General features: G+C 34.4%; 2 protein-coding genes across 2 annotated transcripts; both read right to left on the bottom strand.

The window, feature by feature from the left end:
• Positions 1 to 418: 418 nt before the first annotated feature.
• On the bottom strand, positions 419 to 11,340 carry LOC110883488. Its single transcript, XM_035985438.1, has 17 exons — positions 11,266 to 11,340; positions 10,990 to 11,222; positions 8,906 to 9,185; positions 8,534 to 8,794; positions 8,207 to 8,344; positions 7,552 to 7,665; positions 7,344 to 7,439; positions 7,136 to 7,253; positions 6,033 to 6,098; positions 5,375 to 5,626; positions 5,042 to 5,278; positions 4,801 to 4,921; positions 4,497 to 4,718; positions 3,459 to 4,402; positions 2,721 to 3,385; positions 2,166 to 2,562; positions 419 to 2,079 (listed from the first exon to the last, which is right to left on the bottom strand). Exons 1-17 carry the CDS (start codon positions 11,338 to 11,340, stop codon positions 419 to 421), a joined length of 5,880 nt encoding a protein of 1,959 aa, XP_035841331.1.
• A 3,783-nt stretch (positions 11,341 to 15,123) lies between these two features.
• LOC118488373 lies at positions 15,124 to 16,605 on the bottom strand. Its single transcript, XM_035985843.1, has 2 exons — positions 15,958 to 16,605; positions 15,124 to 15,412 (listed from the first exon to the last, which is right to left on the bottom strand). The coding sequence occupies exons 1-2, from the start codon at positions 16,573 to 16,575 to the stop codon at positions 15,350 to 15,352; spliced, it is 681 nt and encodes a 226-aa protein (XP_035841736.1). The 5' UTR covers positions 16,576 to 16,605; the 3' UTR covers positions 15,124 to 15,349.
• Positions 16,606 to 17,846: the final 1,241 nt, after the last annotated feature.

Raw genomic sequence — 17,846 nt, 5'->3', positions numbered from 1 at the left:
TGATGTTATGTTTACTTTTGTTATGGAAATGTAGTAAGTTGTTAACCTTAAAGACATTTAGTTATATATCATGAAAAAAAACCATATTTTGGAATGTAAGTAATGTTGGTATCATCTATAAAAGGTTGTTGATTAATATGTGTATGTATATATATTAACATAATAAGTTATTGTTGTTTATATGTGAATCGGTTACTTTATATAATTTGAAAGTAATTAGTTTGTCGGACGGAGAAATATGGATCCTTGGAATAAAAGTTCATGTCCCAATATTATTACCAGAAATAACTATTGATTCAATAATACATAAGAATGTGAATATACTTTAATGCGTAAATACTTCGTTATAAGTTTCTTCGCATATAATAAAAAATGATACAAATAACGTGAAGAACAAAAAATGACAAAAATAAAAAAGTCACAATCCATTGAATATCTCTTTATATACAACATTGGTTGTTTTATTTGTAGGCCTGCCATCATTGTCAAGTATTAGTAACTTGATTCCATCTCGTCTTGTAACCCTGGATAAAGCTACGTACAATTGACCATGTGTGAAAACTGGTTGTCTTAGGTACAACCCAACCTTAGATAGCGATTGTCCCTGGCTTTTGTTAATCGTCATTGCAAAACATACAGTTATTGGAAATTGCCTCCTTTGAAATGCAAAAGGAATCTTTCGGTCCGAAGGTACCAAATTCATTCTAGGTATGAATGTCCGAGAACCAATATTACCACCAGAAATTATCTCAGCTTCAATAACACGACTGTAAAGTTTTGTGACCTTTAACCTTGTACCGTTACACAAACCATTTCGTTGGTCAATATTTCGCAACAACATTACTGGAACACCAACTTTAAGCACTAACCTATGATTTGGTAAGCCAGACACTTTGAGACCATTGAGCACGTCGGGGGAGTATATTTTTTGCTGATCAACATTGCCATCTTCAGTAGGGCATAGACTGTCAGAACTAAGATACTCTTTTTCTTCACCAGGGAATACTGCCAACAATCTGTCGTTAATCTCGTGAATAACCTCATTCTTAGGCGCAAGTATAGCTTTTGTACTAAAGTAATTACGATCATTGTAATTCTCCAAAATTGACGGATAAACAAAATCAATCAGGCTAGAAATTGGATCAGATATGCTATCAATTAAAAGCTCAGGTGGTATTTCAATTATTGCTTCTCCATCATTGGAACCACCAATATTTCCCTCACCAACGTCCAACAACCATTTTGCAAAATTACTGATCTCTTCAACTTCAGATGATGGTCTTCCAACAGTTAACCTCATGTTTCTAGATAACGTCAACAACTTACACTTACTCCACAAATAAGAAGAACATAATGAGGCATTCACAATTTCTTGACGTCCACCGTTTGGAACAACAGGTAGTATTTGCCTAAAATCACCACCAAATACAATTACCTTTCCTCCAAATAAAACATCAGACCTGGATGGATTAGATATATTGAAAATGTCATGCATAGTTCTATCCAAAGCCTCAAATGCATGTTTATGAACCATAGGAGCTTCATCCCATATAATGAGTTTGGTCTGCTGTAGTAATTTAGCTACATCATCGTCTGGTTTTATATGACAAACGGAATCCTCATTAAGATTCAAAGGTATATGAAACCTAGAATGAGCCGTTCTTCCTCCCTCCAACAGCAATGATGCAATTCCGCTAGATGCAACGTTTAATACAATCTCACCTTTTGACCTAATTGCAGCAGACAATGTTTTCCATAAAAATGTTTTACCGGTCCCGCCATAACCGTAAACAAAAAATACTCCTCCATTGTCTCCATGAACTGCGTTCATAATTTCTTCATATACTGCACGTTGTTCATCCGTTAACAAATTCACCTGACCTTGATAAACATTTTGTAACTCTGATCTGTCATAAGCAAGCTCTTCGTTAATCAATCGGCAGCGAAAGTTATCTAAAGATGAAGTATCCGGGTAAGGCATTGATAAAAATCTCCGAAGCGATGAATTATTCCGAGTTAAAAACTTCTCGATTTCGCATAAAACATAGTTCTTTAGTTGCTCATCAGGAATTGATAAACCTGTGATAAATCAAAACCACATATAAATTTAATGGTAATTTTTTTGTAACTGTCACAAAAACATAATATGAAATTTATAATTTTACCTGAAACACGATGATACTTTGAGAATCTGTACAGAAAATCATCTGTCATATACTTCCATGTGCTTTCCCAGACAACTTCAGGTCTAGATAATGTGCTTGACAGTAACATGGTGGCGAATAAATTGCGAATATAACCTGCACTACCTGATATATTTGCTTCTTTGATGGCCTCAATGTACTCCGAGTCATCATCCAACAAACCAAGCGCATAGCAAACATCTCTAAAAGTATCGTACACTCGACCATTAACTGTTTTAATATCATCAAACGATGTTGGTCCTTTAACTTTGTTAAGAAGAATTCTTAAATAGTACGCTTCACCGGTAGAAGGAGAAACGGAATGAATTCTTCCAATTGTTTTTCCTTTTATTCTCGGAACCCATATACGCTTGTCAAGCTTCCACACATAAAAACGCGGAAACTGTACATATGTTAGTGTACGTGCAACATGGTCGTTAGGATCTTGATTACGTTGCATCCAAGCTAAAAACATTGATGAGTTCACAGATGGTTTGTTTAGCACTTGATTAATATCTTATCAGGACCGAAACAAACTGTTTGTTGTCCAGGAAGATGGAAAGGAAGACGCATAACAGAAGGACTCCTATAATTAACTTCATTAGAAAAAATCCTCCAAGAGGCTTCACACGCAGATATATACCTACAGTCATAATACTCTTTAATTTCATCATTTTCTGCTTGCTCGTTTTCATTATTGCTCGGAACCACAGCAACTGTTGCTCTATCAGGACCTTTATTAATATACTTGAACAAATACTTTATTGACGCCGCTTGGTTGCACCATTCAACGTTTATATGCGCCTGATATCTTTTCAAAAGCTTTTTGTTATAAGGTACAACACTTCTGTTGTCTAACTGAATTTTATTTTTTAAAACGAAGGAACCGTCATCTCTTCTTCTGTATAAGGGAAATCCGTTAGAATCCAAGGTTGAGTGATCTTGAAATTTCTTGGGAAAACCTTTTGAACATTTTCTATCAACCATACATGGAGAGCTCATTCTAGCATTACCACATGGACCGTGAATCATATGGTCTTTCACAAGCGTATATAGTTCCGGGTCTTGGTTTAAATCAGGGATTTTTGCAGAAATAAACTGATCAACATAGTCTACAGTTGGAAGTTTGTAATCATTCTCCATGAATAAGCACATATGCGCATGAGGCAATCCTCGCTTCTGAAACTCAATAGTGTAAACAACTACAAAAAAAAAAAAAAAAAACCTTGTAATTATAATTAAGGTTATTTTTAAAAAGTAAATTTATAAACATACCAGCAGAAGCTTTTCCAAACAAATCACGGTCTTTCAAATCTTTACAAATTGAATCCAGCTTTATTTTAAAAATTCGAGATAAAATATCAGGCCTATCCTCCGGATTAAGATTTGTGTCCTTAAGAAAACTTTGAACCTCCGGCCATTTGGTATTGCAGGTAATGGTTATAAAAAAGTCTGGATAACCATACCATTTACAAATTGCCATTGCGTCAAGATAGTTTTGCATCATATATCGTGACCCGCCTGTAAAGGAAGATGGAAGGAAAATACGTTTTCCAACCTTAGACAAATCTTGTATGCCGTTATATCTTAGTTTCCGGATATTCTCATATGTATCAGACCTGAGATCTTGTTGCTGAAATCTTATAAAGTTAAGTCGCTCGCTCTCAATCATCGTATAAGCATCAACCAAAAACTGTTGGAATAACCGTCGGGAATTTAGAATCAATGAAAACTGGTTACTACGATCTTGTACACGATACGCAAAAAACTCTCTCATTGTACAATTCGGACGTTTCTTGTTAGTAACATCAATGACACCCCTATGTGGTATGTCAATTCTGTAACCGTCGTCTCCATATGGGAACAAAATAGGATACTGAAGTGCAAGATAGGAAGGATGCAATTCACTTATTCTTTTTAATGAACCTGTTTGTGTCTCGACAACGATATCTCTTTTCTCAAGTGCGTTATCGATATCTCCAACAATAAGAGCAGCAACCTCTGAGGAAGTAGGTAAGTTATAAGTCCGACCATCTTGTTCTCTTTTGCCAATTAGGCGAAGCTTTAAAGTGGTATTTGGATTTTGTTGGAAGCAATCTCTAACCATCCTATAAATTTTCACAAGCACATTTTCGGCATCAAACATTGCTTTGATTTGTTGTATCAGCTTATTATCAGTTTCATCTGAAGTGGATGATGAGGAAACATTGTCTGAAGACCTGTTTCATCAAATTGAAATATTAAGTAAATATATACTTAAAATAAATGTTATTAATAAAATTAGTTCATGAATGGTACCTAAAAACTGATTGCCTGTTTGCCAACTCATTTTCAGTATCGTATATGTATAACTGACAAAATTTAGGCTTCCCTCCGTTTGGTGGCACAAGACTACCAATAGAATGGTAATTTTCACCACTAATTCTATAGCAAAAAGGAGCATTACCAGTATTCACGGTTTGGTCAACCTTACCACCCATTGAGGTAAACGCGAACATAGAATTGTAACGTCGAATGTTCTTCAAAAAGTGCTTGCTTTCATTGTCATTGGACATGAATAAACTTTTATAATAAGGTGTCGCGGTTTTGTAATCTGGTAAGACAACTTTGGCATAACCACAACATAACATATGACATAATTTTGCCACCCTCTTTTCTTCCGCTTCCTTTCTCTGCGTCCCATAACTTTGCATAACAAACTTCACAAGTAATAACTTGATCACCGTGATCCAAATAATCTGTTCAAACATACAACATTATTATAGTTATATATACAACATTCATTACAATAATAAGATATACGTATTTAAGACTTAGTATTTTTACAATATGTAGCACTACTTATTAACAAACCTAACCTGTAGAAACACCTTTATAAGGATCTCGTTCTACGGTTTCATCTGTGGTCAAGTCGATCATTGGTATAGGAGACGAAATACGTGCTTTGGATACCAACTTACGTTTCCCAGATGATAGCCTTTGCAAATTACGGTTCAATGATGATGTGCAGGTGGTTGATGTGATGCCAGTTGAAATATTATTCCCAATATCGTTTTTTCTCGTTGTACGATTGCTGGTACTACAAATAATGTTACCTGCTACAATTGACAAAAAGCATATTAAAAATATAGATGCAAAACAATAAGAACATATTCCCATATATATAAACATTAAAATAAAGAAATACTTACTTGTTACAATACTTGAAGGACTTGGATTAACATTATTAGTCACCTCAGGAGTGGATTCAAAATTGTGAAAACCAATTCTGTTGACTATGTTATCAGATGTAACACACGGAGTGAAAGTGGAATTAATATTAGTGGAATCAATATTGAGGGATGACGATGTAGTTCCCACATTTGATTTCTTATTATCCAAGTATAATTTTCTTAATTTTCTTCTATGAGATGCCTCGTCTCGAGTAACAATTGGGAGGACAGCTATTATAAAATCGTAGACAAATTGAAAAAATTATAATGAACAAACAATAACAAATCAAAATAGTTAGTTGTAGATAAGGAAAAAATAATTATCATTTTGTTAAAAAAATATATACTTAAAATAATACCATTCGTTATGCTTGATAAAGGTCTTCTGCCTCGTCGAACTTTAAAAAGACACAAAAAAAATGGAAGAATTAATAAAAAATTCTAGCGTAATAGTGAGCTAAGTAAGTAGGTCTAAAATAATATAAATGGACAATGAAATAATTAGTGCTATACCGTTAACAATGTCGGAGGATGTGTTTTCATTCCGGTGAACTGCGGATAAAAAAAATATACATCTCTATCTATATAATCAAATAACTAAGAAGGTAAAAAAACCGTAAAACTTTAAATAACTTACCATGCTGAGTGTTTTCTTTATCAATGTCATTGTATACGGAGACAATTTTTGGTCGTTTAGGCATTGCTATGAATTTAGAAAAAGAATTGTTAAATTACATAGTTGGTATGTTGGAACACATGTTAAGTAATATTTAATCAATAATCAATAAAGATTCATATAAACAATTTAACAAAACAATAAGATGTTAATTGTGTACAATGGTCTATATTTTATACGGAGTGTTAAATCATAAAATTTATGTATTATATATGTATAAATATATAAATATAAAGATACATTATAATGACAGCGCACAACTTAAATGAATTATACTGTGCGAAAACAAATATTGTGAAAAAAAAATACATACAGATTCAAATAAAATGCTAAATGATTAAATAACATTAGATAAAAATACAAACTGAACAAACTAACCGAGTTGAAAGGTTGAATACCGAGGATGAAATAATCAAGGGAAAATGAGTGTTTTGATCAATTCTTATTGAATCATCCAATAAGAAATGAAAGGGGGATATAGAAATCACAAATTGGAAGAAGTCTATAATAATATATAGAGATAGAATATAAAAAATATGGAAATATATTTATGTAATACGTTAATTTTAGAAGTTTTTAAATTGTTATATATGTTTCCATAAATGAATTTGCTTACCTTATATTAAAATTTTTTTTAGGAAATTGAGATTTATAACATCTTTACAAATAAATAAAAGATATGAACTGTGTAAATATGAAGATTGTAACTACTTACTATAATAGACATATAAAACACTAACAAAATCTAAAAACTATTACAAAATAAGTCACATTAGTATCATTACAAAAGATCTAAATAAAGTCAACCATGGGAAAGGACGCAAATTTTTCATGTTCATAAACACAACCAAAAAAGTTAATCTATTCAAAAGACTAACAAACAACTAACCAAACCATAGCTGTTTTAAACACACTTTATAGCAGTCTTCATTAGATTGAAGTTACACCGTTCAACACAATCTTCCTCTGTGAAGTTACATATGTGAAGTGCAACATGTGTCCAAACTGCAACTGGTTATCATCCATAAATTTCCTCCATCCATCCACAGCGTAACGTAACGTACCACTGTTTAACTCTGTCTTTGTGTCATAAACTTCAAGATCACCATTCAAGTTCTGGACAGATATAGGTTGCAATCTTTCAGACAGGCCGGCTCTATTAACAACCTCAACCGGAAGCCGCTAAATGCGTTGAAAATAACAAAAAACTATAAGCAAATATAAACAATTATAAAATTTTTAATTGTTGATCAGATATAAAAGAAAAAGTACCAGCCTATATTCAGCTTTACGGCTAAAGTCGAAATATTCTGGATCAATGCAGATACGGGAAACTTTGTTTGCATTCCTTGAAACCTTCTTTGGATGCTACCCATTTTTAACAACAGTTAAGCATTTATTTGCCTTTGATAAGGAAAATAATGTACAATACAAACGGATATTAGTACACTTAAAATAAAATACATAAATTATTTAATACCTTGACAGTTTGATCAGATGTTGTATAACGTTTTCGGCCTTTGCATTGTTTGTTGAAATTCTCAACTGTGACGGATCGGTCGACAGAAAGTTTACCTTTTCCCTTTCCTTTGAGCTGTTGTGAAATAATAGAGTTAGCACATGAAATATTTTACATCTTATATGTTTTTTAAATTTAAAGCAAAAATTTGTCAGCAACAAATTACATATACAAAATGTACTAATTTTTAAGAAAAAAAAGGAAAAAATACATCCAAGACTCACCTTCTAATTGATCTAATCAAGTTGGAGGTTATTTTTCAGACATAATAAAGTTGTTAAATTAATTGTACATTGTCATGTTTATTTAATTAATACTTCAATTGTAACCCAAAGAAATAAATAATGAAGTTCCAACAACTCGAATACAACTATTATGATGATTGAAACTATCCCATGGTATTACTAATAAGGCAAATTGATTAAACTATGTGTTTGTACAAACAAACAAACAAAAAAACTATAAAAGTAATAATATAGATGCAACCATTGGTTTATTATCAGTACTAATGTTCGTATGGGTTAATTGTAGGTTGAATTCAAAAAATTTAGTTATAATAGGCAATTGTCATAATAAATAAATTAATATAACAATATAATAGAGAGTGTAAACTTACATCTTGTGTTGTCGTGAAATATAAACCATCACCTACTTTCAACGTCTCTTTAACATGAACATTCTTTGGTGTACTTGTCGGGACTGTTCCTGATGGACTTTTAACAGATGTGGGCTGGTTATCATCTACCTCTATGTCCTGAAAAAATCATATTAAAAAAAAGATTGAAAGAAGAATAAAAATGGATACAAAATATAATACCTAATAGATTCGAACCTTAAAAAGCGCTTTATCGTAATCGGCCCTAGAGATCTGAATTACATCATCATCATCATCATCATCATCATCATCATCATCATCATCATCATCATCATCACCAGATTCAACCTTCTTGCTCAACCTTATCTCAACCTCGTCTCGATACACCGTTAAATCAAACATAACATCATTAAGTTTTTCAAAAACCAATAAATCATCTTCCTGAACGCCAAGATCGTTGCAAAGTTGAGTCCAACCTTGTGAGAATACATAGTTTGAATTAACCTTACTTGTTGACACCGTCCACGGAGAACCCTTATAATTAACTTCATATGAGCCAGCCATTACATCGTCTCCAAAACATTGTTGAACAAATGAATCTTCAATGATCTACATAATATGAAACATAACAAATTGAATGTTGACTATGTACGGTAGATTATAAAAAGTGAAATACATGTTAAATATAAAGTTTAAGGAAAATTAATTGAGATTACGTACCGTAAAACCCAATCTTAGATGACGATTAATCGTGAAATAAGATTGCTCACAGACGCCATTAACAAAAGATGAAAGATAGAGACCAAAATGGTTCATGGGACGAAATGTCAGGAGACAATCCTTCTGAAGTTTGAGATCTGAAACAATTGTTTCCCAGCCGTCAGTTAAGACTGGCATACGTTTTAATCGTTTCAACATTACGACCCAAATTTTCCCACTTGAGTGATATATACGCATCTTCCTATCGGCCCAATCCTCTCCGTAGAATTGAGTAACAAAGCTGATAGGTACATCTTGTATATAAATTAATATTAATATTAACTATATTTAGTATTATAAGTTTCAAAGAACAAAATTATAAATTATATTACTCTAAAAGAGGAATTATAGATTACATAAAGAATACTTACTATACTCAATGAGGATGGGTTTAGAAGATACTTTACAAATGAAGTATACATTTTGAAACCTGCAACAATAAATTATTTTCAAATTCTAGTACTTTACCAAACACTAATATATCTATCTTAACAAATATATACATACCACTGATTGGACTAAAAAAAATGACGACTAAAATAATGAAAAACCCAAAGTTATATGCTTAACAATTTAAAATTTTATATGAATATACATACAATATTATAAATAAATTTAATGCATCAGCAATTTAAAGTTTTAATACCAGTATCTATCAAATTTTAAGTAAATTATTAAATACAGATTCATCAACAAACGTTTATGAAAAAATTAGGATCGGTATATAAACAACTTTTCAACATAGCATAACAAAACTAAACTACAACACTATTTTTCAAACAATTAAAGACTCAAATCTTACAAAAATCAACAATATTAATGGTTAACTTTAGAAGTACATCAATGTAGTGGTCTAAAATCAAATATATAAACGATTAAAAGTAAAGTTTATGACTGATCACATGAGCATAAATGTTGTTACCTTTAACTGAAGATTAGAAGCCCTAGTTTCGGTTGCAGGAAACCTAAAAGATGGATGATTCCGGCGATAATCCGATGATACGTTCCGGTCGCGATTTGCGTTCTCCTAGGGATGATAAGAATGATAAGAAGGATGATTTGATGGTAGAGTATGGTAAGGACAAAGTCCTTATTTAGAACCGCCATAATGAAATTTACATATACATCCCCTATAGTTTGATTTCTGACAAAAATAAAATGGATTTAAACATAAATTACCACAACAACCTTTTATGTTCCACTAAGGGTTAAAATACTATTACCATGTATTTGTTAACCATACAATGAAGAGGGTCAGTTGAAATCAGCTAAGTAATTGTGGTAATTCGTTGGTAAAATATGTATATAAAAATAATAGTATAAACAATATATATTTTATTCTAATTAATATATATATTTAGAAATAATTTATGGTAACTGTATATTAAAAATGGATAATGTATTAACTACATTCCTTAAATACATTACATTACATGTATAATTAAATTGAATTCAAATATCAACCAATAATTAAATTTTACGTTTTATTTACATAAAATAACAAATAATATTAAAATTTTATATAATAAAAAAATATGGATATCTAAGTGTCCCATATTAACGAATTATCATATTCGGAACTAAATTTTAAGTAAGATTCATTATTTAAAGCACGAATTATTTTTTTTTTATTATTTAAATAACGTAAAAAGTTGTTATCTTATTACTGTGTAATTTTTCTAAATACTGATTAATAAATACGTAAATATTAAATGATACGTTCTTAAAATGAGTTATGTTACCCAAATGATATTAGCTCTTATATTTAAAATAAAAATATCAATACTCAAACAATATAATATTAAAATGTTAGTTACCAAAAAGAATAATGATGTCATATGTATAAGAAACAAAAAGTGGGATTAGAAAAATAAATTAGCAAAATAACAATTGATATTCAAAACAAACAACCCCTAAACAATAAGACAACCATGTTCATAAAAATCAACCACACAGTTAAAACCATTGTCAAAATAAACAAAAATAGCAAAATACTTAAGAAAAAACAGCCGATGAAATCAAATGTTCGAATTATAGGTGACTACTTTTCTTTCTTTGGAATTAGAAGAACTGCATCCACACCACCATCTTTACGCGACTTCGACGAAGACTGCGAAGATACATCATCCACGTCATACAGGGTATCCAAATTGCGCTTCAAGTCACGCTCGCTGCTCGTATCAAAGTCAGCATCCTTCTGATCAAACGATGTTGTAAAGCCAACTTTAAACACATTTGAGCAAGGGGTTACATCGTCTCCCGTTTGGGATATAGAATCCTAGTAAAATAAAATAATAAATAGGTATGAGTTATAAACATACATTTAACATATAATGAGTTAAAGTTGAATCATAGATAAGGTAAAGGATACTAAACCTTAACAGGCAAATCACCATTACGATTTGAATCGGACGGTTCGACATTGACGGCTTCCTCATCAATAGGCTGATTTTTTAAATTTTTTAAGTTAAAAACATATATGATATTAATTAGTAGTAAACATTGTTGGAAAATTGTAATAATAGTATAAAGGTGAATTGGAATAAATTTACCTGAATAGTGTCAAAATGTTTATCAAGCTCGGACAAAACAACCGGGTTATCAGTCATCTTGGAGACTGAGTATCCATCAGACTTCTTGGTGATGTTAAAAGAAGAAACAGCAATCTTGAAGGCAAACTTCATATTGAGTAATGAATTAGCTCCTTTGGAAAGCTTCCTTCGTTTGCTAACTGTTGAAAAATAAAATATAATTAATATTTTTAAAATAAACACAATTATGATAAAATGAATTATTTACTACATACTTCAATGTTGTTGTCTAAAAGCTGATTAGCATTAACCTTCAAAAGCTTTGTCACCTCACGCTCAAACAATGTTAGACTCACAATACCAGTGCAACCTTGGACACGTATATAAAGCCTAATTCTGCAAACAAATATAAATGAGATTTACTTATTTGACAAACAAAACTTAACATGGATAATATTACCGTGGAATTGATGAAACGGTCTTGTATTACAATATCAGTCTTGCATTCCAAGACAGAACCTCTTCAAAACCATCAGTACCATCATGCTTTCTTTAACAACAGTAACGTTGAAACCTTTTTGTTGCAGTTTGTGCACGCGTTGTAAAACCACTCATTGTTCGTGCAAAACTCTTGATAGTGCCAACAATGACAACAAACCTCGTCTGTGTTTAAGATATATATAAAGTATACAAAATGGATGGTGTAAACATATAAAAAATATCCTGTTATCCGTTTACGTATCTATTGAGCTTAACGACCCAATGGAAAAAGTGAGGTCAGAAAGGAACTCTTCAGTGGCAGACTTCACAACAGAAGAACTTAGGCCAGAATAACTGGAGACATTTCGGGAGAAAGTTTCTCGATAAATCTAGTAAAAAAATAAAATTTAATAATTTAGATCACAGAAATGCATAGGAAATTTAAAAAACTTATAGGATAGTGAACCTTTGTTTAAACTCAGCAACCTCATCAATATCACTGTTAATTAAGACTCGGGTGACAGTATACAAATTTGAAACAGACAAATGCCCTGAACAGATGTATACATTTATTTTAATTAATGTAAACAATTATTCAAAATGTAACCATAAAGAAAAAACACAATATATTTGAAATAATACGATACCTCCCCAGAATCCCCAAACTGAATGATCACGACGACATTTTTTTCACCTCGATTGCTGCTCTCATATGTAGATCCCAAAACGTATCCGGATCACAGTGGTTGGTTGTTTTAGTCCAAAACACCTATTGATTAAGTGTTTGAACTATGACTAGTCAAGAAATATCAAGAATGAAGATGAAGGTGAAGCTAATGGATTGAGGAATACAACTAGTGTTGTATTGAATCCAAACAGAATGATATAACAATAAACAACCTTGGAAATCAGATCAAAGCTCAATAAGAATGTAAACAACACTTGATTCCACCAAGAGCCAAAAGCTTGAATGTGTTACAATGCTTGGGGTATTTATACTAGCATCCTGACTAACCAGCAAATTTATAAATTTGCTGGAATCTTAACTACACTAGGTCAGGAATATTACTTCTAGATAATTACAAAACAACCCCTAAACATTCAAAAGGCATACAAACTACAACTAAACTAATCCAGTACAAGTACCAACGATCTCACATGCTCTAACAATATCCCCCCTAGATCGTTGCGTGCTTGTCTTCTCATTCTTCCGTGGTGACCACTGGATCTTCTGTTGTAACCACTGGATCTTCTGTAGTTTGTTTTTCTGGCTCGATTGGATTTTCTTCTACAACGATCGTTTCTGGTGGTGCGACAATCTCCGTTGGTGCTACCGGAGGTTCCTGATTAATAACGGCTTCACTTGATTTTAGGTCCTCCTTAGTGGCCTCATATGTGGATGAGGCCGGAGGTGTTGGTGTGGCTTGAGAGTCGGTGTGGTTGGATCTGCAGTTGCAGTAGCACTTCCTTCCACTGTTGTCTCATGTTTCTTTTTCTTTCGAGCTTCTCTCTTTTTCTGCTCTTTCTCTTTTCGCTTCTCTATTTTGTCTACCATGTCGAGCATCTCCCTTTTTAATCTCCAGGCACGTTCAACTGCTCGCTGAAACAGTGCTGCCTCTTCAAGATTTGCATTTCCAGCTCCGACATTGATACGACTCGCATTCAGCATGGTGAGATCAGACAGCCCGAACTGAAACACGTCCATAGGATCCAGTATTCGAATATCAACATTGTCGTTCGACCTTATTACAGCTTCACCGGTTTGACTATCGTAGAACCATTTCTTGAAATCCTTAAGTGCCACAGGGATTTCTTCCGGAAGCTTGACTCTGGTGACTACTTTAGCAGGGTTAATAACCCACGTCACCTTTCCCTTGCCTGTTACTGGATCGAAAGAAGTTTTGGACACTCGGCGTCTTGGGCGCTGTGGGGCATGATTCGGGAAGTTCTTGTCGCATTCGCTTGTAATTAGACGTTCAAAGTCTCTTCCGATGCCTCTGTCACCATGGTTGAGCAAATTCAGACGCCCAAGCTCTCTTAAATCCCACCTTGGGAGCGAGAAAAGATCAAATCCTGTTGCGAAATATTGTATCACACCACCCCGTCTCTTTACTACAAACATGCCCCTGAGGTTATCATACATCCAGCTAATTATTTTCTCAGTTTCCTCAGATTTAACGACCTTTATCACTTGATGAAGATCAGGAAGCTTTTCTCGTTCTTTTCTGAACCACTCGGGATGTTCAGGAGCAAATGTCTTGCCGTCTTCTTGCTCATATAAGACCTCGTCTTCTAGCCCCACTCAACAAAGGTTGGTGGCATGATTTCTAGCCCCCAATAAAGCGGAAGTTCTTTAATAGTTCTTTTAACCCCGTCATGTGTCTTGAGCATCCGCTGTCGACGTGCCAGATGTATTCCATGAGCATTCGAAGCCATTTCTGGAGCTTATTCTGATATATACAAATATACAAATATACAGATTAGTTTGATTTAGGAACCCAAATCTGTTTCATTTCAAATCTATCGTGGTTTTGACCCACTTTGACCTCTTTTTGTTTCCAAAGATACGCAGTTGAATCAACCAGATTTTTAACAGATTTCTTAAGATAATTTAGTTGCTGCGTGACGTTTGTAATAAAATCATGTTCTGGTTTAGGAAACTTTTTGGTTTTACAATGTTTCGCTGTATGTCCTAAATGACCACAGCGAAAACATCTTTTATGTCTGGGTCTTTTGGTGTGAGAAGATGATGTATGTGATGAGAATCTTGAGCTTTTTGCTTTCTTCATTTTCTTGTCCACTCTGCTTTCATCTTCGGGAAATTCTTCATCACTGTCTGAATCGAGTGAGCTTTCAGACGTGTTGTCCTTGCTTGAATTTTGTTCTTCACTTGCTTCACAACTTGAACATTCGAAGCTTTCATCACTTGTTGCTTGATCTTCAGTTGAGATTTCTGAATGCGAACTTTCTGATGTCTGTTCGTCTTCTGTGGTAATGGCGCTTGATTCTACATTATCTTGATCTTCAGTAGCTTTCTTTTCTGATTCTGTCATACCTGTTCTGGAAGGAATAAATTCGGGAATTTCCTTTGTAAGGAATTTTCCAAAGCTATTTCTTTTTAATTCTGGCACAAATACAGGAGATTCACAAGCAACATTATCATCACGACACGCATAATTCAAACCATGACATTCAGACACATAAGGTTCATGATCACGGTCTCAAATGTAGGCACATGGCCCTTACAGTCATCCACAGATTTAGTTTTAGGCACTTGGCCATTACAGTCATCCATCCTACTTAAACTATTACATTCATCCTTAACATTGTTTTTAGAACAATTCCAGACGAACCAGTTAACGGTGGAATAAACTGTCGCCTGAATAACCAATTCCTATTTTTGACCCTCCGCAGTCTCCATCATCATCGCACACATCTTCTTTACACTCAATGGAATCTGCATTGCTTTTAGAACAGTTAGCAGTTGTCCATTTCATAAAATTCATTTTGTTCAACTGAGGCCTTTTCATTTATGAGATCATTTTCGGGATGAGGAGTAGGCATAGGCACGTAGTTTTTGCTGTGAGGCGGAAAGAAAAGTTTTTCATTTCCGTGCCTATCCTTATAACCAATCCCGTCTTTCACAAACGTTGGTCGTTGGCAATTTTTGATGTCAGTAAAGGCCTTTTGACTGACATTCCATTTATCTATTATAATCTGGAGTTTGTTCTTTTCATTTAACGCTTTTTCTAACCTTTCAGTAAGATCATTTATGATAAAATCTTTTCTAAACACAAATTCTTTAAGAGTTTGCATTTCAGCCAAAGTTGAGTTCAACTTTCTCTGATATGCAGCTTTATTTTGTTTAAGCTCATTATTAATTTTTAAAGCTTTGTCCTTTTGCCTTTCAAACTCCAGATTTAGGAATTTATAATGTGCCACGACATCAACGCATGCTTCGGAGCATAACTTCTCCTTGAAACTAAGTGGAATACTATTTACCAAGTCTTTGTCAGCCTTCTCTTTTGATGCATCTGCTTTCATGGCTGTAGCTTGAACTTTATCCTTTCCTTTCTCAGCATCTTTTTCAGCTTTATCACCAGACTCCACTGAAGGCAGAATACCTTTCAATCCCTGGTCAGCATCATTGTTTCCAGTTGGGATTCCCGTTGTCTGCTTCTCAAAGTGCTTTGCAGATGATTCACTAGAGATTTTGGCCATCAGTGCTTTGTTGACTTGTTCCTTAGCTTCAGTGATCTCTTCGCTCCAGTCATAGTCTTCAACAACCAAAGCCTTTGGCGTGCTGGGAGAAGCGTTGCTTTTGTTCTCTTCGGCAGTGATCTGTTTAGCAGCAGGAGTAGCTTCACTGTTTCCCTCTTTCAACATCGGACAGTCACGCTTGAAGTGTCCAAGATTCTTACAGTTGTAGCACCTCAGCTTAGACTTGTCAAAACCAGCTTTTCCAAGACCTAATCGCTTGCCTGTCTTGTCTTGAAACTTCTTCAATCTCAGAGTGATCATGGCCATTTGCCATTTCAGATCCATTTCTTCCATATCATCTGGATCAACCTGATACATGTCTTCGGCAGTAAACATCTCCTTCTTCAATTCCCCAGACATTAGGGCTTCATAGCTGCTTAGGAAAGTGTTGAAGAGTGCCACATTCTCGGTAAACTTTCAGTGCTTGAGTATCGACAGTGATCGTTTTCTCAACAAGTTGTGGGGCTTTAGATGCGCTTGCGGAAGCATTTGCATAAATTAGATCAGAAGCTTGTGGAGTAATGCCCCCTGAAGCGAGAAACGCTACATTCTTCAGTCCTGCTGAAGGTTGAGTTGCTTTAGGTTGATATCCAGCAGTGTTCATCTCTCTCTTGTTTACGTCCATTTCAAATGCCCTTAGAGTGTTGATCAGATCTGACAGAGTAACAGGATTAGGATTGTTGAGGAATTCCTTCTGATCAATACACTGCAGGCTCCATTCCTTGGGAGCGAGTCAAGCAATTTCTTTATTGCAGCACGATTGGTTACAGGATTTCCAGCTTTCTTCATTTTGGTCATCATGTTTAGGAAGGCTAATGTGATCAGACAGGCTCTCTCCACGGACTCCGCAAAACATGTCGTATTGCTTTGCACATATCTCTGCTTTCGATCAGTTTTCATTCCCTCATAGTACTCGATCAATGCATTCCAGAGTGCATTAGCAGTTCGGTGTTCTTCAAACATGTTGCAGTCGTTTGATAAAGCCATGGTTAGAGCGGCGTGTGCACGACGATCACGTTGAATGAGGGCCTTGTCTTCGTCAGTGAAGGGTAGCATCGTTGTTAGGAACCACCGTATCTCCTCTAACTACCGTAGGAACGTGAGGTCCGGCCGTAACAGAGAGCCACAGATTGTAATCCGTGTACTCGAAGAACGATTGAATGCGAGTTTTCCAAGTGCTAAAATCTTCCGCTCCTTTCAACTTTGGTGGGCGAGTTTGGTTCCAGTTTCAAGTTCCGCTTGAGCGATTGGACTTAGTTGATTTAGCGACATTTTCTTTGTTTTTGACAAACGTGTGCTGAAACAGGCTTAAATTCGCTGACAAATCTTTAATTCGCCGGCGAACGATGTTGACTGATGATCTCCGCTAACTTGTTCGCTATCTTCGCTGACACGATGTTGGATCCTGCACGAACACAATTTATCTTCGCTGACAAATCAAACACCAAACGAAGTTAGGTTATAATTGCCGGAAACCGTGATAGGAACGCTGTGATTCGCTAGCACGGTTCTCGAAGTCGCCTTCGATAAATTCGCTAATGGGTCAAATGATACTGTTTCGCTGATGATCAGCAAATTTGCTCGAACGTTAGTCGGCTAATTTGCTGATTATGCGACGGAACACTCAGCGA

This window comes from Helianthus annuus, chromosome 16 (genome assembly GCF_002127325.2).
Source record: "Helianthus annuus cultivar XRQ/B chromosome 16, HanXRQr2.0-SUNRISE, whole genome shotgun sequence".
Taxonomy (NCBI): domain Eukaryota; kingdom Viridiplantae; phylum Streptophyta; class Magnoliopsida; order Asterales; family Asteraceae; genus Helianthus; species Helianthus annuus.
Note: the sequence above shows the minus strand (reverse complement) of the source record. Positions and strands in the feature narration are given on the sequence as shown.

Bases quoted from the DNA above. Each gene is read 5' to 3' on its own strand.
- LOC110883488 (XM_035985438.1), bottom strand. From the start codon at position 11,340: ATGGTGATTTGCCTGTTAAGGTTTAGTATCCTTTACCTTATCTATGAT. The intron at 11,223-11,265 runs GTATGTTTATAA...TTATTTTACTAG, and splicing joins TAACTCATTATATGTTAAAT to GATTCTATATCCCAAACGGG. The intron at 7,254-7,343 runs GTACTTTTTCTT...CAACGCATTTAG, and splicing joins GTAAAGCTGAATATAGGCTG to CGGCTTCCGGTTGAGGTTGT.
- LOC118488373 (XM_035985843.1), bottom strand. From the start codon at position 16,575: ATGTCTGGGGAATTGAAGAAGGAGATGTTTACTGCCGAAGACATGTAT. The intron at 15,413-15,957 runs GTAAATAGTATT...AAAGCAATGCAG, and splicing joins AGAAGGCTGACAAAGACTTG to ATTCCATTGAGTGTAAAGAA.